The following is a 25,323-nucleotide window of genomic DNA, read 5'->3' as shown; positions in this document are numbered from 1 at the left end:
GCAAGTGAAAGTATCTTATATCTGCAATATTTTCTAAGACTTCAAAGCAACAGTAAGCATTTTTTGACTAGCACAATTAATTTTATGACCCCTGCCTGAAATAATTTTTCCTAAATTTCTAGATCTCTACATTCCTAAACTACTGGTACAAAGTATATAGCTATCATGTTATTTTCAAAGTGCTTATATATGGAAATCATTAGATATTTTTAACCTTTGGGGATAGAAATGGGGAGAGTAGCTGGGCTTTATAAAAATACCAATTTCAAGGGTAATCCATAATAATGGATACTGGTTCATCCCTATACCTTCTTTACTCAGTCATCTACAAATATTAATATCAGTCATTAAATAATATTAAGTTGTATTAATATATAAAAAATACTGAAAATATTTTATAAAATATTATAAGAAAAGGTGTGGGGTTCAAAGAATTCATAAGATTTGTCTAAGGTACCTCTGATAAGACCTTCTCAATTTCAGAATATATTCTTCTCCACTAACCCATAAAAACCCTCCTTTCCTTCCACAACACAGAGGAGAAGGTGTGAGCAGGGAAAGCAAAAGGTGTGAAGGCAAATTAAAGATGGAGTTTGCAGAACTCAAAGAGGGTGGAAAACCATTAACACTTTCTATATGCCTGGTTATTAAGGTAAGAATGTCATGTAAAAACAAAATCGCTCAGTCATTTCAATATGGTATTTTGGGAAAAGAACACTGGAATGCAACTCAGATTTATATTCTAGTACTAGCTGCCACTTACTAGTCTACATGAATTTGGCCAAGTTAGCTTAACCTCTTCTGACTCCCTTTACTTAATAAATATACTGAATCATCTCTTTAACACACAACTTTTCTACAGACTTAGTATTATTTCTCTAGATCATTTTAAAAGATTTTAAAGTAACATACTGGTTGCTATGAGGGAAATCTAGAAGATGTTTCATGTTAACAAAAGGATGGTTCAAAGTCTCAGCTGGAGTAATTCTTAAATCTGCATCGATTAGCAACATTTTCTTCAACAGACTAACAAATTCTCTTCTATCAGCTTTCTCAGCCAAAAGATCACTTCCTTCCAAATCCATCACTGTGTTCACCTATAAGATCAAAATTTTAAATCATCAAAAAAAAAAAAAAAAAAAAAGCCACAGAAAGTAGTATATGTTAAAGATTCACAGTTAAAAAAAAAAAATACAACAACACAGGAACAGGAAAGAACAGAGAACTACAATTATTTTGAAACAAGAATGAATAACTGAATTTAACAAATTCGCAGAATGTTTCAAGGTACCAAATAGTATTCAAAGCAAGGGAAAAAAAATTTTAACAAATATCCACTTCTAACAAAATATAAGGAAAAGAAATTTGTACAGCTAGGATTTTCCCTCTTAAAGAAAATACTTTTTACTAAAGCACAGGATAGTATAAATTAAATATCTGATAAAGACAAATGCAAGTTAGTTCCTGAGAGGCTGAAGCATTAGAATCAATTTTGTTTGAAAAGCTTAAATCCAGCAAGTACTCTATAGTGCTTTAGAAGATGATTAACATGAACTGGCATCCTTGGCATTCAAGTCCATCATCGTAAGCAGAGGAGACTAACAACATGTCTGTGGTACTCACATGCACTATATCATCCAGACTGTTGAATATGTACTTTCTGGCTTCTTTAGACTTCATTCCTGTCTCTGCCTCATGCTCTTCTAGTGTCTTATTGGATATATCAAAGAGGGAAAATAATATATTATTACCCACCATTCGGAAATTCTTTATTTCTTTAGTTCTGGCACATTTAGTCAAATACACTGAATGTTCTAAGGCAAGGAATTCCGAAAGAGTAACTATCAAAAATGTACTTTTTAAAAGTACAAAAAAAAAAAAAAAAAGAGAGAGAGAGAGAGAGAAGTGCTTGGTTCAGGTTAAAAAAAAAATATATGTGTATGTATATATATATATATATATATATATATATTACATGTTTTTTATAAAATATACATATATTTAAAAGTAACTGGCTATAAAGTTAATCACTGGAATTTACTAATCTCCCAAAGAGCCTAGGAATAAATTAGGTACTTGGGTTATGGAGTAAATGGTGAAATTTAGTCCCTGTCCTATAAAGCTTAATAATGGGAAACTGGATAGAGAAGATGCAACACACAAAAGTAATTCATACATAAAATTTAAAAAACCATTTAAGATGAGTTAATAATTATGTTGCCAGGTTAGAGAATAAGCTAAGTTATTCAGAGAAGGCTTCCCCCCACCCCATTAAAAAGGGGGAAGGTCAAAAATGAAAATTCAAAAGAAGAAATACAATAAAATAAAAATAGGCATGGGGATATTATCCACATGATGCATCTTCAAAAAACTGTTTCTCTAAGTATTTTTTTAATGAATTACCTTTAATCTCCAACCAGAATGAGAAATATCTGTTTCTCTGCAAAAAAATCTTGTTGATTTCGTGCCCACATTTAACAACTGTTCTCCTGGTAAACCTTGAGTCTGAGAAATATATCGAATCTGAAAAATAATTTATAAAACAGATGAGTTTATTCTTTCATACAATAGATATTAATTGAACACCTGTTCTGTATCAGACACAAAGCTAGATGTTAGGTCAAGAATTAAATGACGTAGTCTATGCCCTCAAGAAATTCTAGTGGGGAACATACAAGTTAACAATTATAATACAGGGTTGTAAGTACCAAAATAAATACATGCTTATGGAAAGACAGAGAAGGGACACCTAAAATAATTGTAGTCACATAAAGTTCCAGAAGAGGTGAGGCTCAAGCTGAGTTTGAAAGGACGTTAAGAGTTCTTTAGCCCTGGAGGAGTGGGGAAAACCTGATCACGATTTATGCTAAGGTTGTAATATGAGTAAATATGCAGAATCAGGAGAAAATACCCACACATTGCGATTGTGGAAGCACAGAGGTTCACTCAGTGAAAAATGACAAGGAGTAAAACTGAACTAGCAGGCAGAGGGCTTTATCAGTAAGGTAAGAAGTTTTACCTGTCCTCTTTCCCTCTATAAGCCCCAAGTGCCCATAGTTTTGTCTCTGAATCTGTATCTACATATGTCTCTCTAGCCCTGGAGCCGTAGACCCAACTGCTTACTGAAAGTCTCCACCTGGCTCGACCTGAGGCACCTCAAAGTGAACATCTCCTGAACTGAATGTTCCCTTAAATCTGTTAATACTTATGCATTTCCCAGCAACAAACACCAACACCAACTACCCAAACCAGAAACCTGAAAGGTAGACCAGACACATACTCTCTCCCTCATCTCTCTCCCACAACATCCAAAACCCTAACAATTTTACCTCATTAGTATTTTTCATAACTGTCCCTTCTCTCCATCCCTCTTTCCGGGTCTTCTTCAATTTCACAAGCCTCCTAACGTAGTTTATCTGCCTCCCTGATACTATCCATTCACCCTCAATTCATTATTCACACTGCTAACGGCCATTTTGGTAAAACCAACTGTGACTGTTACTCCCCTGTATAAAATCACTTTACCACCTACAGGATCAAATCCAAACCTCCGATCATGGCACGCAGGCCTTCTGGCTTTATCTCTTCCCTGCTCTTTACATGGTCCTGTAAAGAGCAGCCCCATCTAGCACCATGCTGAACTTCACATGGGCTGGTTTCTTCTTCGTAAACTGCTAACTCCTACTTAAAGTCCCTGTGCACCTCCCCACTCAACTTCACCAAGTCCTGTGACAAATCTTACCATTCCTTCTTCAAGACCCTGTTCAAGAACTTCTCCTCTGCAAAGCTATGACCAACCATCTCAAACAAAGGTTATCACTTTCCTGTTTCCATCACACCTAAAACATAACCATTTTAATGCATTTATAATACTATTTACAATTCTTTTTTACATGTCTGTTCTCCCTACTAGACTGCTGAGTCTCCTGACAACAAAGATGTTTATACATATTTGCATCCCCAATTTTACATGAAATAATATCTAAAATCACCACTTTACAAATCAGTTTCATGTCATTAAAATGTGGTGCCTTCCCCTCACTCCACATCCCTTAAGTGGCTGAGTTCCTTGTTTTACAGAAACAGAAAGTAAGAAGTACCAAGGGTCCAGTAACTAGATGCTACATCAGTCTCTCAGATGGCAGGAAAGGTGTTCAACAATTCAACAAACATACACGAAGCATTTATGTCAGATGCTAAAGATATGCAGATGAATAAAACATGGTGACAATCTCCAAAAGCAAATAATTCAGCAGAATAAATATGTAAGCACATAATATGCAATTAAGCTAGGAAGTGCCATTATGAAGAAAACAAAGTGCTAAAAGAACAGAGAATAGGGCAATTAATGTACCTATGAACCAGAGAGGTCACTGAAAACAAAACAAAACAAACAAAATGGCAAAAAAAAACTTGTGAGTTTATTTTTGGTCATAATGCCTGTCCTGTTTCCTGAAGAAAAACTGTTCCATCTGTACCCCCTAATACATGAAAGGACTCACCCTTTGCCTCCTCTGTCCCCAGTGAATGAAGGGTGAAAACCTGACTCCGAAACAATTAATTCATAAATTCATGTTGTCAACTTGACTAGAAATAAGTTAATAAGCAAATTAGACTTAAATGTCAGGAATGTGAATTAACAAATATCAATCACTGTTGAGGGATGAGCTAAAGGGTTATAAAATGGGGCTGGAGTTTGGTGGCCATGCTAATCTAACGAAAGTTCCAAGTGAGCAGAATCTCTCAGCAGCAAGTTGGAACGAGAACAAATACAAGCGCCTGAGCAAGAGCTAAGTCACACATACGATCCAACACCAAAGTGAAGTTCTGTCAATGTCCATTAATTCCGTAAGTGTTGCTTTGAATCCAAAAGCACCTTCAACTTCAGACTTCACAAAATCCAGTCATATTGCAGGTCCATTCTTGGATTTTTGTGACAGTCTACACCTAAGTACAGGAACTCTTACTTGAGCCAGCTTACTGGAGAAGGTCTCTACGTAACCCAAACAGACTGAAAAAAAACTTTAAAGATTCCCACTCCCTCATCACACACAGGAGCTGAAATAGTCAACTTTATTTTTCTTACATAGGATATGACTTGAAATTACCAAGTAAAATAATTTGAATACAATTTCAGACTTTTAGCTGTTCCGGATGAGATTCTATCTACACTCCAACAAACATTTTGCAAGAACAATGAACATTTACCAAGTTAATACTGTCCATCTACCCATAAAAATATTATTTAATTCCCTAGAACGTTTTTGATATTTCTCTGGTAAAAAGAAGTTAAATCCAATACACAGAACACTAGTAAGACAGTATACCTACAATTAAGACAGGAAGGGAGTCAAGCACAGTACTAATTTGCAGGGCAGCCCTCTCTAAACACACATACCATTCGTTTGTGTACGAATGGAAATGAAATGCACATATGAGAAAATATGACATGTAAGACATTCTCAACAAGGTCAGAGCCTAATTGTAGAATCTAAAATTCAAAGAGGAAACTGACTTGGAAAGGCTTTAAGAAATAGATGATAAAGATGATTAAAGAGCTAGAACACAAACCCCACAATAAAGAATTAAAATAATCTGCATATTTTTTCCTGGTGACTCAAATGTGGCTTTTAAGTATATAATAATTAATAAGTCTACTGTTAATTCTTTTTCACCTCCTTTGGGAAAAAGAAACCTGTTACTGCATTGCAGAAGGTTAAATAAAGGTTAGATACAAACCATACCAACAAGAGTAAAGAAAGAGATAAGTTATATTTCTTAGAAAGTCTTTATTTTTGTAAATGTTCCATGTGCACTTGAAAAGTATGCATTCTGCAGTTCTGCACGTAGTACTGGATGTAGTACTCTATGCCCGTGTCATTAAATCACCTTAGTTAATCATGGGCTCAAAGCCTCTACACACTGATCATTTTTCTATTTTTGCTCCATCAATTATTGAAAGAAATGTGCTAAAATGTCTACCTATGATTGTGGTTTAATCTATTTCTCTTCTGGTTCTGTCAATTTTAGATTTATGTTATTTTAAAGTTATTACTACATGTATAAAATATAGAATTGTCATATGTTCGTGTTGAACTGAATTTCCTGAATTAATTGGCTAAGCTTCCCCTATTTATAAATAATGCTGATGTATCTGTAATATAAGAATACTTCTGTTGTTACAGCAATGTTATTAATAAAAGCAAAACAGAAAAAAAAAAGAATATCTTGTACAACATACATTCTGCAAGATAAACATTTGTACAAAGTATTATTACAGGACAAACTGATAAACTAAGCTCCTGGCTCCATCCCTAGAACTCAATCTGGAGAGAGAGAATACCGGTGGAGGTGGATGGATTTGAGAAACTAACATGAAGACCATGAAAACCCTCTTCCAGTGACAGCAGAGAGACAGTGGTAGGGGTCAAGGCACAGTCTGGAAGAGGGCTGGTGCCAGGATCTGACCAGAGACTGGAGCAGGGTTTAGTTGGGCCTTTTTAACTCTCCCCCATATTGTCTTGAAAGTATCATTATCCATAAGGTAGTGTAGAGGTGGTCCACTGCTAACAGCATAGATTCTGGATTCAGATTGCCTGTGCTGGATTCTTGGGGCAAGTTATTTAACCTCCCCCACACCCTGGTTTCCTCATCTGTAAAACAGAGGCAATAGCAGTATGTACCTCCAGCAGTACAGGGTTGCTGTGAGCATTAAATGAATTAATGACAGTGTAGGAACAGTTTCTGACACATAAAAGAGTTCAGTATGTATTAATTAATAACATTACCATTACCCACTGTACTGCCACTGTAAGAAAAAAAATAAGTTTAAAAATAAAGTAGCAACAGCACCCCAATTAGGTGTCCAAGTATATATCAGGGCAGCTGATCACTGGAACAGGGAAGAGATAACAGATAAAGGCATACCCTACTGATGGCCTCTTCACATCCTAAGTAGACAAACGTAATCTAGGAAGCTTGCGAAAATCTATGAAATCCAACCACATTAATAAACAGACTAAAGAAAAAACAACCCAAAAAACACTTACATGAACATTTTAATAGATGCATAAAAGTATTTGAAAGTGCAAAACCAATTTAGGATAAAAAAAAATAATTAGAAAATTAGGAATAGAGGGAATTCCCTAATCTTGAAAACAGACATTTATCAAAACCCACACAGCACACATATTTGGAAATGAGTATATAAAGTCTAGGACTGAAACCAAAACAAGAATGCTTACATCCACTCTTATTCACTTCCACTCATATATTTGGGAAAATAACTTTTAAAATACCGAACTAATAATTATGCAACTATTGATGCTATATGCTAATATATTTTTAATAATTATATTCTTTTGGAATTAAAGTAATATACATTCTGAAAATATTATTAATCTGGATCAGATTAACACCTGTTCCCAGTTTACAAAACAAAAAATCTATTACAGAATTTAGAAAAAGCTTTGATCAGGGCTTTATCTTAAATTACCACTGTGACTTTCGACAAGTCATTTCATTTTTCTGGGCCTCAGTTATCCCTTTTCTAAAATAGGAAGGAGTAGTAAATAATCTGTACTAATGTCAGGTGTCCAAGACTAGATCTGTAGAAGTCCCATCCAAAGTACAGCAGCAAATCAATCTGAAGTTGCCACTAGATGGTGTCCTGCTCCAGAATGCCATCCATGTCATACCCTGTAGTTCACAAAACCAGAGGTGCACTTCTAGCATCTGACTGGGTCTTCCGTCCTTCAGCAACTACGAGACTACCGGACTCTCCCAACTAGATCACCAACGCTTTCAAAACTAGCACCAGTCTAGCATCCGCATCAAAGTTAGTGGTTGGTATAAAGTTGAAGGAAACCAGGATGTATGGAAAATGTTACAGACACTACCTTCTAAGAGATATGCTAAACATGGAAGCTGAAAGGTAGAGACTATAGGAAGCCTGGCATAAAAGAGGAGGTTTATGGGTAGAAAGTCACTGTAAGAAGGTAAGAGATGAAAGTTAATGATAACATCTAATCTAATAATTAGTATTAAAAGACTTTTAGGCTCATCTCAGCAACAGGTAAATTATCAAATTCATAACTTCTCATATCTTTTTTAAAAAAAGATTTATCTACCCAAGAGAGAGACAGAGAGAGAAAGAGAGAGAGGAAGAGGGGGAGGGAAGGACAGAGGGAAAGAGAGAATCCTAAAGCAGACTCCACACTGAGCGCAGAGCCCAAAGCAGGGCTCAATCCCAGGACCCTGACTGAGGTCATGACCTGAGCCAAAACCAAGAGATGGCTGCTTAACTAACTGAACCACCCAGTAGCCCCCTCATACCCTTTTTTTTTTTTTTTTAAAGATTTTTATTTATTTATTTGACAGAGATAGAGACAGCCAGCGAGAGAGGGAACACAAGTAGGGGGAGTGGGAGAGGAAGAAGCAGGCTCATAGAGGAGGAGCCTGACGTGGGGCTCGATCCCGGAATGCCGGGATCACGCCCTGAGCCGAAGGCAGACGCTTTAACCGCTGTGCCACCCAGGCGCCCCCCCTCATACCCTTTTTGATACAGAAAGTTAAGCCCTGAAAATCAGAGATAAGGCACATTTTATTGTTACAATTGTGTCATGGCTGCATTAAAGTGTTCTATTTTCTATTTTTTCATTAAAAGTTAAATAGTATATCATTTAAATAAAAAGATTTATCTATTAGAAACACAAAACTGATTTAAGCATTTTGTTAATTTTGACTAACGTTTTCCACTAAAATAGGATTATATATCTAATAAGGAAGATACTATGAAACTTTTTCAAATAATACTGATTAAATTACTCCAAAAGGAACCTCAGTGTTAAAACACAACAAAACAAAAACACATGAAAATAGTAAACAACAATCATTGTCTAATAGCTTAGAGAGGCTAATGAACATAACTGAAAACTATCATGAAAAGTGTTTAAGGGGGGATCCGGGTGGCTCAGTCAGTTAAGCGTCTGTCTTCAGCTGAGGTCATGATCTTGGGGACCTGGACTGAGCCCCGTGTCCAGCTCCCTGCTCTGCAGGGAGTCTGCTTGTCCCTCTGCCCCTTCCCCCTGCTCATGCTCTCTCTCTCTCTCTAAGAAATATAATCTTAAAAAAAAAAAAAAGAATGAAAAGAAAAAAGTGTTTAATGGTAATTTGCTGGATTCTACTGAGAATCATTTAAATAACGTTAAACTAGATTTCCAGTGTCATTCATAAACAGCTTAAAATACTGAAGAAGGCCCAGTAACGGTTGTTGATTTAAGATCAATAGTTACGATGCCTTTTATTCCTTGGGAGTGGCTGACATTTCATCCATCAACAAAGTTTGTCACCCAAGTGTAGCTTTATTACTTAAATGGACCGAATCCAGCCCTTTAAATGTCTACAGCATAAAAATGATACAAAAAGCGTTTTTGCAAAACTGGTTTTGGAGCCTGTGGACTGTAACTTTCTTTATGAAACCTTACTTCAGCTGTTACAAAAAGGTTTTTAAAAATCAATTACAGTTTTGAGATCTTGAATTTAAATTCCCTAAGATCTCAGGTTTTGTCATTTTATCTTAAAGGTTTTTTTTCTTTTCTTTTCTTTTTTGACAGACTGAGAGAACACAAGCAGGGGGATCGGGAGGCCGAGGGAGAGGCAGGATCCCCATTGAGCAGGGAGCCCAACGCAGGGCTCCCTCCCAGGATCACAACCTGAGCCCAAGGCAGATGGGTAACGATTGAGCCAACTAGGCACCCACTGTCATTTTATTTTTAAAAAGATTTTCACAGGTATTATATACCTGGGGAAATGTATTCCTATTAGTCTATTATTTTTCTTGACATTCTACCAATTCTTTACATCCTATCTAGATCTATCATGACAGTTTTGTTACCTGGTCATACTCCAAGGCTCCTGGGTAGAGCGGCCATCCAAGGAATAATTCTGCAATCACGCATCCCAATGACCACATGTCTATGGCTTCACAAAATGGCAACCCCAATATAATCTCTGGAGCTCTGAAATTAAAAAAACAAAACAAAACAAACCACAGTGATTTTCCTTTAAAATTATCTTATTTCATCTGACATTCTAAGAAAAGTTAGTAAAATACAGAGTAGTGCTTCTACTTATATTAACCCTTCACTTTTCAGAATTCTTTGAAGCTTAGACATAATCTTAAGCTTACAAGGGTATGAAGAGTACAACCATCACTAGGATAAAATCTCTGTACTTAACCTTATAGAGAATTTTATTAACATATTAAAAAGAGGAAAAAGCACAGATCTTGTCTTTGAGACTACAACAGGTTAGAAATAATACACTAGAAAGACAACTGGCAAACTATGAAATATACGCACTGTTGGTATCAACAGAAATGAAAAGCAGACATTGAGAGGTAAGAGCAAAACAAAACAAGCCCAAAGGCTAAAAGTGGATCTAGACCTAGATATTACTTTAGAAAACAATAATAAATATTCACAAAATCAGGACTGTTTGTCATTGAAAGAGATAAGACCATGTGCAATGTATTCTGCTTTAAAAGACAGAAAAATACAAGGCATCAAGACAGATAGAAAGCATTTCAGCACTTGAAGAGCTTCGATTACATGGAAAATGTATTCCATGAAAAATATCATGCCCAGGCAAATTATGTGCTACTTCACATGACTTTCCATGAGAAAATTAAGATTCTGAGAGGCTTCACATACAGCTATGTAATTCCAAAGTGAGTCATACAATCATAGCTACCCTAAACAGTCTCAAATTTAAATAAGATCAATACAATGAATGGGTTTTTTCATGAACCACTTGAGAGTAATTTGCCAAATAACTGCATACTTTGTATTTTCTACAAAGAAGGCTATTCCCCCACATAACCACAATACAATCATCAAAATCAGGAAATGAACACTGATACATCTCTACCATCTAAGCCTCAGACTCCAAGTTTGGCCAATTATACTAATAATGAATGTCCTTTATGGCAAAGGGATCCAATCAGAACCATGCATCTCATTTAGTTGTCCTATCTTCTAGAATAGTTCCTCAAGTCCTTCCTTGATTTCTACGACCTTGGCACAAGATATTACAGGCTAGTTCTTTGTAGAATGTCTCTTAGTGTGGGTTTGCCTAATGTTTCCTCATAATTAGATCTGGGTTATAAATCTTTGGGAGGAGTATGACAGAAGTGATACTTTTTCTCATGATGTGCTGTCATGTGGCATATAATTTTGATTTGTTCCAGTACTGACAATGTTCACTTTGATTATTTAACATGGTGTCTGCTAGATACTTCCACTATTGAGTTCCTCCTTTTCCCTCTGTAATTAAGTACTTTGCAGGATTTCAATTTGAGACTACATGTGTAAGCCATTCCTTACCAAATTTTCAACTTCATTTATTTGCCTATGTGAGTATAAATTAATAGAATCCTATTTTATTCAACGAGTTATAATCCATTACTGTAATTATCTATTTTGATACTCTAATTTTCTCAGACTTGACCAGTCACAACTCCCTCAACGAGCTATGGGTCCTCATTAGTACCGGGATGGCACTGTTTCCAGGCTCTCTCAGTATTCGTATTATATACAGTTAGACAAAATAAGGCTTCTGCTAATTTCTTTAACTGAGACTGCTGATTGTCATTATCTCCTAAAGCAGCGGTTCTCAATCTTAGGCGCATATTACAATCACCTGGTCCTGGCCACACTCCATACCAATTAAATCAGAAACTCTGGGGGAGGGACTTGGGAATCAGTATTTTTGTAAAGCTCCCAGGGTGATTCCAATACATGGCCAAAGCTGAGAACCAAAGCCCCAGGCTCAAGTAGTTAGATCAATGGGAAGATTGCTCCACCTTCTCCCTATAGCTCTTCTGACCAAAATAAGTTCAAGGGGTAATTAAAAAGCTGTTTTTTTGTTGTGTTTTTTTTTTTTTTTACCACTGATTTAGGATCTGTCCAGTGAGTCCTCTCCTGGACATCTCTATTATAATTAATACTCAGGTTCAATACGCTCTTAATTCACTAGCATTTGTTAAAAACAAGTATGTGCTATGAGGCATAAAAAATCTTTAGAACATAGTTACAAAAGGCTTTCATTCTTTTGACAAAATACTTAAGTATTAGTACAGATATAAACATGTGAATTATACTGATATAACCAAATGCTAAATTGTGTAGAAAGAAGGGAAAAAACAAGTTACACTAAGTTATCATTCTTAAATATTCACGATATCGTACAAAAGAAGAGGCGATCTTACCCTTTTTTGTTCACTATGGTATACACAGAACCGAGCAGAGAAAATGCACTCAGTAAACATTTCTCAAATAAATCATTCCTACACAGGTTGGGTCACACAAAGGAAAGCATCAGAGTTTTGAAAATATGGGTTTGAACTAAGCCTTGAGGAACAGAAGTCTAGGCAGAAAGAAAGAGAAATGGCCACAAGAGTTAATAAAGAGTATGTATTAACCATACTAAAAAAGATTCAAAGCAAAAAGTTTCAGAAGTATGGAATAAAAAGAGATTCACTAGTGATGTTTATTCATGTACTAATTTGAATTCTGAAGAATTATTAAGACTAACAGATCTACAACCATGTAGTAAGAGTTTTATGATTATTTTGAAATATTCACTATGAAAAAGTAATGGGGTTTGAAATTGGCTATTGGAAACTTCAATAGCGTATTTGGCAATGAAAGAAAAGTAACAGAATGATGGTGCCTAGGATATACAACTTAACGAGAATGAAATTCTCTGATACCTGATTAACAGTAAGAAAGGAGTTTCTGTCAACTAGACAAAGAGCAATGAATTCCTTCTGCCGTTTGCTACCATTTAATGAATGAGCCAAATTTCTAATTGATGGTGACAAAAATGTAGAGACATCTTTTCAAAATCTAGACCAGGAATTGCATAAAGCCACTTCAAGCATAAAACTTGAGATACAGAAGTTATACTCAAGGAAGCAAACTCAAATTTCTCATTTTAAAGTAAGAATTTTAACTGCAAGTTTTACACAAACTCACAGTGTATTATTGAGTCAGCTAGGGTCTTCAGAAAAGCAGATTAGATGTGCAAGAAATGTCTTGGGGGAAGGCAGGGAGAGGAGGCAGGAGCAGTGGAGACAGCCCTCAGACCCTGAGCAGTTCGGACATGCGCAAGGAGAGAGGCAAAGGGAGAGGCAGAGAAAACTTCCCCCTACAGCGCTGTTAGGAGAAAGTCTTGGCGGGGCCTCAGAGTCCCTAAGCAAAAAATGACCTGCTGGAGGAGCTCGCCATCAAGACAGTCCAGCTCTAGTACACCTACGGGGCTTGGTCACTGGCTAGAACAGCCGGGACGCATATCTGAAGATCAGCAGCAAGTGCGCTCCCCACAGGAGGTTCTCTTGAAGGGGAATCGGAGTGACACAATTCCATGCCTGCCACAACTATCCTCCCCCACCTTCTGTATTTTATTTTCAAATACATATATATCATAAAGAAAATACAACAGATTTCCTCACCAAATCCCATTTAAATGTGCCCAAACTCCCTCCAGTCTACCCTAGCATGCCACAGATACTACCATTTTCTCTGCGGATCAATGTAGAAGGTTGGGAAGCAATACCGTAAGGCATTCACAATCTAGATGAAGCTGCCAGAAATGTCAGAGCTCCACCAGCCAGTCTCACAAAAAACTTTAAAAATTAATTATGCATGAAAGAAAAATATATCCATCTGTCAGTAATGAAGAAAGCTTAGTTTTCTGGTTATATCTTAATTGGCTCTCAAATTCTTCCCCTGGGCTAACTATACTTTTGGATAAAAATGATTGTAACAGGGATTCTAATATGTGGACCATTCTTAAAAAAAATCTGTCCTACTCCTAAAGGAAATTGTTTCACTTCTTTTTTCTCCTTTCTGAGCACCTATAACGTGGTGGTGTTAAGGATATAACAGGGAATAGATATCATTTGTACTTTTGGAGACCAGGCAAGTCACACATTAAACATGTCTATGGAATGGAGAGTATAACAAAACCTCTTGCTCACCACTCTATAAATAAAAACTCACAATTAGAAGTGTCAAACCCACAAACTAAAAACATTAGGTCATATGGTAACAAAGGCAATCTATATCTAAAATGCTATGCTTCTTTTTTGTTATTTTTTGTCATGTGCTTTTAATCAAATTTATCAATATTCATTAAGAATAAATCCTTTCTACTTTTCTGAAACCTTGAAACACTAATATAAAATATAGGGTAAAGTGGGTAAGATGAAAATAAAAAATTTTTTTAACTACATAAACTGAACTCTGGGGACTTTTGCCAGAGAAGAAGAGAACGTTGGCAGTCGATACTTCAAACAAGAACATAGTGAAATACTGTCATTCAGAAAAGATGACTATTAATGGAATATTTTATTTGCTTTACCTCATCTTTACTTACTTTTGTAAGTTGAAAATTCAATTACTGGCAGAAGAAACCCAGCCCCATTAGGAAAAAGGGTATCTCAATTTAAGAACTCAGTATGTCTAGCTCTAGGAACAACTGCATTTTTTTTAAAGGGGGGGCAGAGGGAGAGGGTGAGAGAATCTGTAGCAGACTCCCGCTGAGTGGGGAGCCACATGTGGGGTTCAATCTCACAAGCTTGAGATCAAGACCTGAGCAGAAATTAAGAGTTAAGACACTCAACCAACGGAGCCACACAGGCACCCTAACAATTACATTCTTATAATAGAGATGCCTTGGGTCATCACTGCAAATGCCACTAAACTATGAACTGAAGTGACGATTTCATGGCCATCAAGAAAATGTTGCTCATACTCCTAACTTACAGAGTATTCTTTTTGACATAAAGAACACTGGTTAGGCCAGTGTGAATATCTAGTCTGCCTAACAGCTTCACTTCTCATTAAACTTAAAAAATTAGCATAATGCTGATACACTTCAGCCTCTGGTGAGTCTAGTGGCAGAACCACCCAGGTCTGGTCAAGTCTAGAACACTAATCAAAGAATTTCTGAAATGCCAAGCTAAGGGCCAGAAGCTGACGGTTCCGGTAGGTAACATCACTCTCTGAGACTGAGAGGTACAGTCATTCAGGCTTCTCTTGATGATACTTCTATACCACGTATTTATCTACACACTTCTCTCTGCTTTTGACATTAAAAAAATACTAGAGAAATGCAGCACAAACTTGGAAAAGGTAAATAAATGGTAAATTCAATAAAGATAAAAATACTACAATGACAACAGTCTTTTCTGAGATAGAAGATGAAGACTGCATTGTTTAAAATAACGGTTTTATTAAGCTATGGTATGATTCAATGGTTTTTAGTGTGTTCACAGACTTGTGCAACCATCCCCACAATCAATTTCAGAACATTTTCATCATCCCAAAAAGAAAACCCTATAGCCATTAGCATTTACTCTCCATTCCTCCCAAACTTCTCCATCCTCGGCCACCACAACTCTACTTTTGGTCTTGTTAGATCTGCCTAATTTGGACATTTTGTACAAACAGAATCACAGAAAGGAATGTTTCGTGACTGGCTTCTTTCACTTGCATGTTTCGAGACTGTACCGTGTGCCAGTACATCACTCACTTCCACTGCTGAATAGTATTCCACTGCATGGATACACCACACTTACTTAGCCACTCATCATGTCATGGACACCTGAATTTCTTCCACTTCTTCTGGCTATTATGAACAATATGAAGTTACCCAAGAGAGGCCGTGCACCAGCTCACCACGCTGCGGCGCAAGAATACACTGCAGTACCGAAGGAGGTCAGAGCAGAGGCCGCACACCAAAGACAAGCGCCACCTCAGATAGAACTAGCCAGTCCGGGACAGAAATGCCTCTGACCGAACAGAAAGTCACAATCGGAAAGGAGAGTGCTAGTGTTCAAAGAACTACTGATTTTTCTACTGTTTTCAATGCTGCAACATTTATAATCGAGTTAATATTGCGCTACCCCTTTTCAGACCCCTAGGGCACTAGAAGAACCTCCCGCCCATATACTGGCAATCCATTATACAACAGCGTGCGTCACAGGTGCAATTCCCTTCGGGTAAGTTTCATGAGAACATCATGCTATGCTGGTACTAAAAAACTGCGAATCTATGCACAAAAGCTCTGGGAAGACAAATTTTGGAGTCTGGTAAGGAGGCACTGATTTCAAACAATGAAAATCATCTAAAGAGAGCTATATTTTTAACACTCAAGAATAAGCACTTAGCTCTCCCTCCAACAGCAAGTAATTTACCTGAACCTTCATTTCATTTCTTCAAAGATGGGGTTCTACCAACCCTACATTCTCCGAGGATTATCTAAAGGACTAATCTTATACTTTTACCTATAAAACAATGTGTGTAAAATGTAAAACAGTATATACATTCCCCTAATTTATTCATCCTCCCACTGTCCGAATTCACACCTCCTCTCTTCTCAAGCCACCACCTCCTCCCCATCCTCATTCCGGACTGTTGTCCTTGCATCCTACTTTACTGAAAAAAATAGACAGAATTTGAAAGAAACTTCCACCTTCTCATCACCACATCTACTAGCCCACTTGCATCTGTCAGTGCTTCTATCTAAGGCACCCAGACTCACTCACTGCAGTATATCACTCCACCAATTTCCCACTCTCTCCCTCCACCCAGCCCTCTTCATCTCTCTCTCTCTCCAGAACCATCTTGTTTATACACTGTTCATCAGCCATCACCCCTTTCCTTTTCCCCCTTATAACAGTCCTTGAAAGCACTAGAAACGCTGCCTCCAATTCTGCCCCTGTATTCAATTTACTCTAATCAGGCTTTCATTACCCCACCATTCCACCAAAACAGCTCTTGTCAAGGTCGCCATCAGCCACTGCATTGCCACATCCTCGATTTACTGGACTTGCAGCATCTAACATGGCTGACTAGGCTCTCCTGCTTTAAACACTGTCTGCATCTGTCTTCCACAACACCACTCTTTGCTCTCCCCTTTACCTCACTAGCTAGCACTTCCTTCTCAGAATTCTAGTTCCATCTCACTTCCACAACCTTTAAATTCTGGAGGCTCTGTCTTTGGATATCCATCTTCTCTATCTACATTCACTTCCCTTAGGTGATCTCATCCAATCACAGAGTTTTAAATAGCATCTCTATTGTCAACACACTCAAATATGTATCTCCAACCCAGACCTCTCTCCTTACCCCCAGACTTAGGTATCCAACTGTCTACTCGACATCCCTTGAGTGTCTCTTAGATATAGCAAACTAAACACATTCAAAAAGAACTCCTTATTCCCCCCAATCCACTTCTTCTGCATCTCAGGAAATAATAAATTTATCCTTAGTTTCTCAGGCTCATAACATGGGCAAATCAAATTTGACTCTTCTTTCTCTCACTTCCCACATCTATCATCAGATCCCATGGACTCCATCTACAAAATAGATCCAGAATCTGACCATTTTGCTCCACCTTTACTGCTACCACCCCAATCCAAGCCTCCATCATCTCTCATCTGGATAATTGCAAAAGTTTCCTAACTGTTCTTCTTGCTTCTGCCCGTCTTCTACCATCTATTTTCAACTTCGCAGCCAGAGTGGTCCATTTAAAACACAAGTTAGACACATCACACTTCTCTTCAAAATCCCCCAATAGCTTCCTATCTCAGAGTAAAGTCAATTCCTTACAATGGCTTACAAGGTCATACATGATTCAGCCCTTCGCTACATCTAATATTTCCTATCACTATCTTACCTGCTTGCTCTGATCCACCCACACTAGCCTCCTTACTGTTTCTTTTCTTTCTCTCTTTTTTTTTAAAGATTTTATTTATTTATTTGACAGAGATAGCCAGCGAGAGAGGGAACACAAGCAGGGGGAGTGGGAGAGGAAGAAGCAGGCTCCCAGCGGAAGAGCCTGATGTGGGGCTCGATCCCAGAACACCGGGATCACGCCCTGAGCCGAAGGCACACGCTTAACGACTGCGCCACCCAGGCGCCCCCCTCCTTACTGTTTCTAACCACAGTTTCTGCCTCTAAACCTTTGCACTTATCTAGGAGAAGATTCCAGGCAGAAGGAATAGCATGACTTAACCTCTCTACTCTTACTTTGTGTTTCTGCTCAAGGACCATCTTATTAGAAAGGCCTTCCCTGACCACATTAAATAGAAAAGTAAGCCCCTGCCAACACATAAACTCACCTTTCCTCCTTTATCCTGCTTTATAGTTCTCTGTAGCATTTGCCACCAATATATATGTTTGATTATCTTTTCCCCTTCCCCACTAGAATGCGCTCCATAAGAGCAAGAGCTTTTTTTTCCCTAAGTAATCTCTATACCCAATATGGGGTTCAAACTCATGACCCTGAGATCAAGAGTTGCATACTCTACTGATTCAGCCAGCCAAATGCCCCAAGGATAGGAACTTTAATTCTCTCAATGCTATATTCCCAGCACTGAGAAAACTGCCTGGCAGATAGTAGGCACTCAATCATTATTTGTGCAATGAACTGATCAACCAAAGGGAGCTATTAGCATACATTCATTAATTTGAAAAAGCTAAGAATATTTTTGTTACATCAAATGCATGAGCCAAACAGGTATCAACTGAGAGACTTTTAAGTGCCAGCCACTTTGCATTAGGGACAGCTGAAAAGTTTCGACTAGAGGGGAAAAAACCCACCATCTACTGAGCTTTAACAAAGGGCCAGGCATCATGGAAATAACTTTTAATGCATTATCTCATTTAATGAAGTGTTCTGAAAAACAGATTTCTGCATTGTTCTTCTGTCCAAGATTAAAAAAATGCTGGTAAACAAAATGTTCCACGTAAAACAGAAGAAGCCCTCAGTTGAGTACAGCCAGCCCACAGAATCATGAGAAATAATAAATCATTGTTTTTGAAGCAACTAAGTTTGGAGCTGCCACACAGCAACAGATAACTGATACGCTGCCCCAAGTTACCCAAAAGTGATGGAACTAAAGATTTCGAATGCCTGATTCAAAAGCCTTTCTCTATACTATACAACCTTAAATTATAAAATCTTGTGACTGAAAGAAACACAGAAAGTCAAATAGAAAACCTGGAAATTAACACCAAAGTCATTTTAGCAGTTCAATTAAAGTTATTCTCTAGCTGTATTTCCCACAGAATAGGAAAATACTAACTGATCTATGTTTCTAATAGTTACATAACATGAGAAAACATCTGTTTGTGCTTTTTTTTTTTTTAACTGGTCTTTAGCTTTCCAAGACAATTTAAAAAAAAAAGATTTTGCTGCCATTTTTTAAACCAACTTTTCATTCTGTATAAATCCTTTAGGAAATACATAATAGTAATAACATCAAACAGTTACATAACACTATAAACCAGGCAATGCTCTAAATGCTTTGTAAGTATTAACCCATCTGATAGCCCTGCTAATCCATTTAATAGATAAAGAAATAGACACTAGGATAAGTAATTTGCCTAAGAGCCACACAGTTAGTGCAAGATACAGTTGGGATTCGAACCCAGGTTTTATGACTTTGGAATCCACACTTTTAACTACTATACTTTAACATAAATAATTCTTAGGACTACTGAAACTATCACATTTTTGTCTTACTGGAAGTTCTCCCACTCGGATACTATATTTATCATTAAAAGTGTTCTTCTTTTCTCTTTAAACATATCACCTTTGATTTTAAGACTAACCAGGAAATGTGAAATATAAATACACTTACGTAAAGAACTTAGTTCACATTTTACTCCTTTGATCTTTAAGCATTTATTCATCTTAACCATAAATAATCTTTCACATTAAATACACAGTCATCTGCTAGATACATCTTAGTTAAAATAGGGCTCTCATTTTGGCAGATACTGTTTCCAAAGATGACTATAATATCCTTTTACAGAAACAATTAGGAAATGAGCTCAACAGTGGATCTGACCATCTACTCATAAGTATCAGTTCAACATCACGCATTCAATAAATTCTTACATGTCGAAGCCCCGTACCTAGCAAAAGACAGCAAAGACCCAAAGTAGTTATAAAATGCAAGCATCAGTAAACGTGCGTTTGTACAAGTACAATCACCTAGGAAAGGATACACACTCAAGTTTTACTGGCAATTAACTGTGACGAATCAACCTGACGAGGGGAGGGAAAAGTATACATTTCCACGATGTTTTGTTTTTGGGTTTTTTAAAAAGATTTTATTTATTTATTTATTTATTTATTTATTTATTTATTTATGAGAAGGAAAGAACACGTGCGCAAGGGAAGGAGCAGAGCTGGAGAGGGAGAGAATCTCAAGCACAGAGCCCAAAGTGGCGCCCAATCTCACCATCCTGAGATTATGACCTGAGGAGGCTCAGCCGACTGAGCCAACCAGGAGCCCCTCACAATGTTCTGTTTTTAAAACAAGCACCTCATAATATACAATAAAAAACTAACGTTAAAAAAAATTGTCAGTCACCTGGACTTTACAGGATTTCTTGTTTCCAATATTATCATCAAGTTAGACTACATAATCAGTGTTAAGTGAACCTTGTTTCCTTTTATTGTAAGGAAGAATCTTCTAGTGAGAGTTTTTGAGGTAGGAATATACTGCCTCTGGAAAGAAAGAACACTGGAGGTGCATCTTAGAGCCTCTCTGTCCTTACGGAAGCCTGTGAAAGAGATTCTTGTAAGCACAACAGGGGAACTTACACTGGAGGGACCTCTAACGATCCTTCCAAATCAGAATGCTACTAAAATTTATGAAAATATCAAAGAGCATTTCTACAACTGGAACTTTAACAGAAGAATGACTGTTAAAATATACTAGTGAGTTAATTTCCAGCTTGATCAGCACTCTTTTCAGTATCCTGCAGTATGGTGCTTTTTTAAAACAACCAACAAAAAAACCTCAACACTCTGAGAAAGGCAAATAAATTTCCAAAGAGACAATCAACCACTTTTAGAAATACTTTTCTAGGGGCACCTGGGTGGCACAGCGGTTAAGCGTCTGCCTTCAGCTCAGGGCATGATCCCGGCGTTGTGGGATCGAGCCCCACATCAGGCTCCTCCACTACGAGCCTGCTTCTTCCTCTCCCACTCCCCCTGCTTGTGTTCCCGCTCTCGCTGGCTGTCTCTATCTCTGTCGAATAAATAAATAAATAAATAAATAAATAAATAAATAAATAAATAAACAAACGAAATACTTTTCTAAGTTATGAATGTTTTTAACATGATAAAAAATTTGTTGCTGTAGGCAATAATACCACTATAGAATACTAGATAATCACGATGACTGTTTTTATGACTGGAATAGCAAACTATTCAATAACATGTTCCAGTGTAATCAAAGTACACACTCTCAGAATAGACACTCATTCAAATGTAGCTTAAGTGGTGGGCTAAAAATATCACAATTAAAAATATCCTTATTGCAAGGCCACTTAATCTTTTAAGCATGCAGGACAATGATCCAGATCAAAGCTCCAAGTACAAAGAACAGCAATAATAATAAATAATTTCAAAACCTATTAAATGTTAAACCTGAGAGGTAGAAGATAGGAGACAGCAAAGATTTAATATTCATCACCAATATGCCAAATAGCATTTAGAGCCCAATGTCCAAAAAGATGGATACATCACTAATTTGCACATCTATGACTGATCAACAGCTGATATTTTGTAAAGATAGGTAAGGCTCAGAAACATAATCCATTTATAGACAGCACTATATCTTTCATGTTTTATCTACCAAGAAGAGTTGCAAGATGACCAAAAATTCTCATGATATGGAAGAGAAAATGGAGAATATTATTATTAACATATATCAAGACAGAGAAGCAAAGGAGCTGAATTGGGAGGGGAATATGAAAAATACTTGTAAAAAATAAAGGAAAAACAAAACAACTGAGTTTGAATGTGTCTGTTCTTTATATGTTTGGTTACATGCTATTGGATGAAAAAATCAATATGTAACTATCATATATATGAGTTATATTATTAATATCTAACATCTGTATTGCATTTGTATTTTACAACCTGTTCAAACATTTTATTCTATGAGCTAACAAGATAAATGTTGTTATCCCCCTTCTACAGGTGATTAGGAGGGAAGTACAGAACAATCCCAAGATTTCCTAAATTTAACTATGAGATATATTTAAAATTATAGTGTGTCATCAGTATGTGCCAATAGAAGCTCATAATCTATAAGGTGTATTTAAACTAAATCAGACAACAAAAAATATTTAATTGCAATAAGTGGTTCAATTTTTAAGACTTTGACAGAGAGAGAGAACATGCAAGCACAAGTAGGGGCAGCAGTAGAGGGAGAGGGAGAAGCAGGCTCCCCGCTGAGCAGGGAGCCAGCCCAACTCGGGCTCAATTCCAGAATCCTGGGGTCATGACCTGAGCCGAAGGCAGATGCTTAACCAAATGAGGCACCCAGGGGCCCCAAATGATTCAATTTTATAATTTTATCATAATTACTGAAAATGACAAAAAATGTTTATTGAGCTCTATTAGGAGTTAGATTCTATGCTAAATGTTTTACACTTATCTCATTAAATCCTAACAAAACCCTCTGGGGTAGGTACTGTATTATCCCATTTTAGAGATGAGGAAATTGAAGTACAGAAGCAACTTTTTAAAGCCTCTGTGGGTAGCAGGGCTTGTAAACAAACCTATGCAGGCTGAGTGAGAGTCCAAGCTCCTCAACACCACATAGATAAATCATCTTTATTTTATGAACTATTGCAAATGCATTACTAATCATAGGACCATATACCTATGCATTAATAAGCAAGTAGAAGGTTAGGCATTGATTCATCAGATGATCTTACACAATCTGGTGGCACTCTGGAACATATCATTTCTTTCTCTTTTTTAAAAAGATTTATTTACTTACTTTTGAGAGAGTGCACGCATGAGGGGGTGTGTATGAGCAGGGGGTAGGTGCATGAATGAGGGGTAGGGCAGCAGAGAATCACAGGCAAATTCCCCACTTGGGGCTAGATCTCACAATCCTGAGATTATGACCTGAGCCAAAATCAACAGTCGGACGCTTGACTGACTGAGCCACCCAGATGCCCCTGGAGCATACCATCTCTTAAAGGCCAGTAATCTTTTAACAGTTAGGCAAATATAGTATTCCCCCCTTACCCATGAGGGTTATATTCTAAGACCCTCAGTGGATGCCTGAAACCATGGATAGTACCAAACCCTATACACACACATACCCACACACACATAACCAGTATGTATACATATATACCTTTTTTTTCCTATACATGCATATGCTAAAGCTTAATTTATAAACTGGACACAGTAAGAGATTAACAATAACAACTAACAATAAAATAGAATAATTATAACAATATGCTATAATAAAAGTTAAGTCAATGTAGTCTCTTTCTCTCTCTCTCTCTCTAAATATCTTATTGTACCATACTCACCCTTCTTCTTGTGATGATGTGAGATAAAATGCCTATGTGATGAGATGAAGTGAAGTGAATGATGCAGGCATTATAACGTACTGACCCTCTGACAGTAAGTCAGGAGGGGGATCACTTCCTGCCGGATCGCAGAAACCGCAAAAAGCGAAACAGTGGAAAAGGGGTGAACTACTGAATATTACTATTTTTTCACACTTTTTTTTTATATTGACATACTTCTAGACTCATAGAAAAGTTGCAAAATAATGCAAAGAATTCTTCAATCAGATTCCTCAAATGTTAACATTTTGCCACATTTGTATTATCTTCTCTTATACACATATACAAATACAATTGTTCTGAATCGTCTAAGCGTTAAGTTACAGACACTGCATCCCTTTACCCCTAAATACTTCATTGTGTATTTCCTAAAAACAAGGACAGTCTCTTACATAGCTACAATGTATTTGTTAAAATCAGGAAATTAATACTGATACAATACTATTATTCAGATTTTGCCAACTATCCCAATAATGCCTTCCTTTATATCAAACAATATTTTTAAAAATAAAGAAATCCCAGACCCATGTCTCTTTAGTTTCATTTATCTGAAATAGTTCCTCAACATTTTTTGTGGTTTTCATGATACTATCATTTTTTAATACAGGCCAGGTATTTTCCAGAATGTCCCTCAATTTGTGTTTATTTAATGTTTCCTCACAAGGTTTAAGCTCTTTTCTGCGGGAATACCACAGGAGTGATGCTATCTTACACTTTATTTTTAAAAGCATATATTAGAAAACATATTGCTATCGTCAGTTTTTTCAAGGAATATTTATCAATACTTCTCAGAATAGATTGTTATGTGCTAGTATAATCAAGTAACAACAGACTCTGGAGTAACAAGAGAACAGAATTCAAATCCCAGCTCTGGTAGTTACATACAAAACTCTAGGCCTTAGGCAAGTTACAAATGTTACTGCCACCTCAACTCATTCATTTGCCAATGACGGATATACTTGCCTTCCCAGATTATTGTGACAATAAAACCAAGTAAAGTACTTGGCACATAATTAATATCCCTTCCCTCCAAAACCATCTGAAGTTGACTGCTTGAGTGATTTCTCCAAGGTCACAGAGTCAATCAATGGTGGTGCCAAACAGAAACTTCGGTTTAACCTTTAAATCCCTTAAGAAATAAAATGTGCCTTCTACAAGCAGTCCTGTTAACATGTGTCTTATCTTCTCTATTAAGAAGAACATAAGGTCTTTAATACCAGGAGCTGCCTCTCACTTGGTTTTATACTCATACAGCCCCTGGCAGAGGATTTTATAAGCGGAAATCACTCCTTAAGGAAGTACAATGAACACAAAATATTCAATTAGACACAATGCTTCCCCAAATACATTCCATTTTAATATACATTTTAAATCCTCAGATATCTGATAACCTACAAAAATGGCCAACTACATTAAGCAATGTCTGTACCTAGAACAAGAGAATTTAAGGGAATATGAAAATATGAAACACCCACACATACATATTTTCCCCTAAATACCTAACACTGTATACTTTCCTACCAGGACCATTAATCCCAAAAAATAAAAATTCCAAAGAATTGCCAGAAATCATTAAGAAGTTTTCAAATATATTGAGTTATATTTGGCTGCTATCGCATTAATAGTCCCAGGGAGAACTACTACAAAAACTGGCCACACATACACACACACACACACACACACACACACACACACACAATAGCTGTGTATAGCGGTTTTTGGGTGATAGCTGTGTGTCACTGTAGGTTCATCAATTGTAACAAATTTACTGATGTGGCTGAGGGGGCAGGGCTGTCATACTGGGAGAGGTTGTATGTATGTGGAAGCAGGAGGGATATGGGAACACTGTATTTTCTGC

The 25,323-nt window shown here is 37.0% G+C and overlaps 1 protein-coding gene across 12 annotated transcripts in view; it reads right to left on the bottom strand.

Moving 5' to 3' along the window:
• HIPK3 (homeodomain interacting protein kinase 3) overlaps window positions 1–25,323 on the bottom strand; it is an 87,211-nt gene that overhangs the window by 14,857 nt on the left and 47,031 nt on the right. For all 12 annotated transcript variants that reach the window (XM_026512150.4, XM_026512153.4, XM_026512152.4 and 9 more), the window contains exons 3-6: window positions 9,896–10,019; window positions 2,404–2,523; window positions 1,624–1,710; window positions 913–1,097 (exon numbers count right to left, since the gene is read on the bottom strand). In XM_026512150.4, coding sequence (XP_026367935.1) covers window positions 913–1,097; window positions 1,624–1,710; window positions 2,404–2,523; window positions 9,896–10,019 — 516 coding nt within the window. The remainder of the gene's footprint in view (window positions 1–912; window positions 1,098–1,623; window positions 1,711–2,403; window positions 2,524–9,895; window positions 10,020–25,323) is intronic.

The sequence above is a fragment of the Ursus arctos genome, unplaced genomic scaffold (genome assembly GCF_023065955.2).
Source record: "Ursus arctos isolate Adak ecotype North America unplaced genomic scaffold, UrsArc2.0 scaffold_23, whole genome shotgun sequence".
NCBI classification, from domain to species: domain Eukaryota; kingdom Metazoa; phylum Chordata; class Mammalia; order Carnivora; family Ursidae; genus Ursus; species Ursus arctos.
This window is presented reverse-complemented; position numbering and strand designations above follow the sequence as displayed.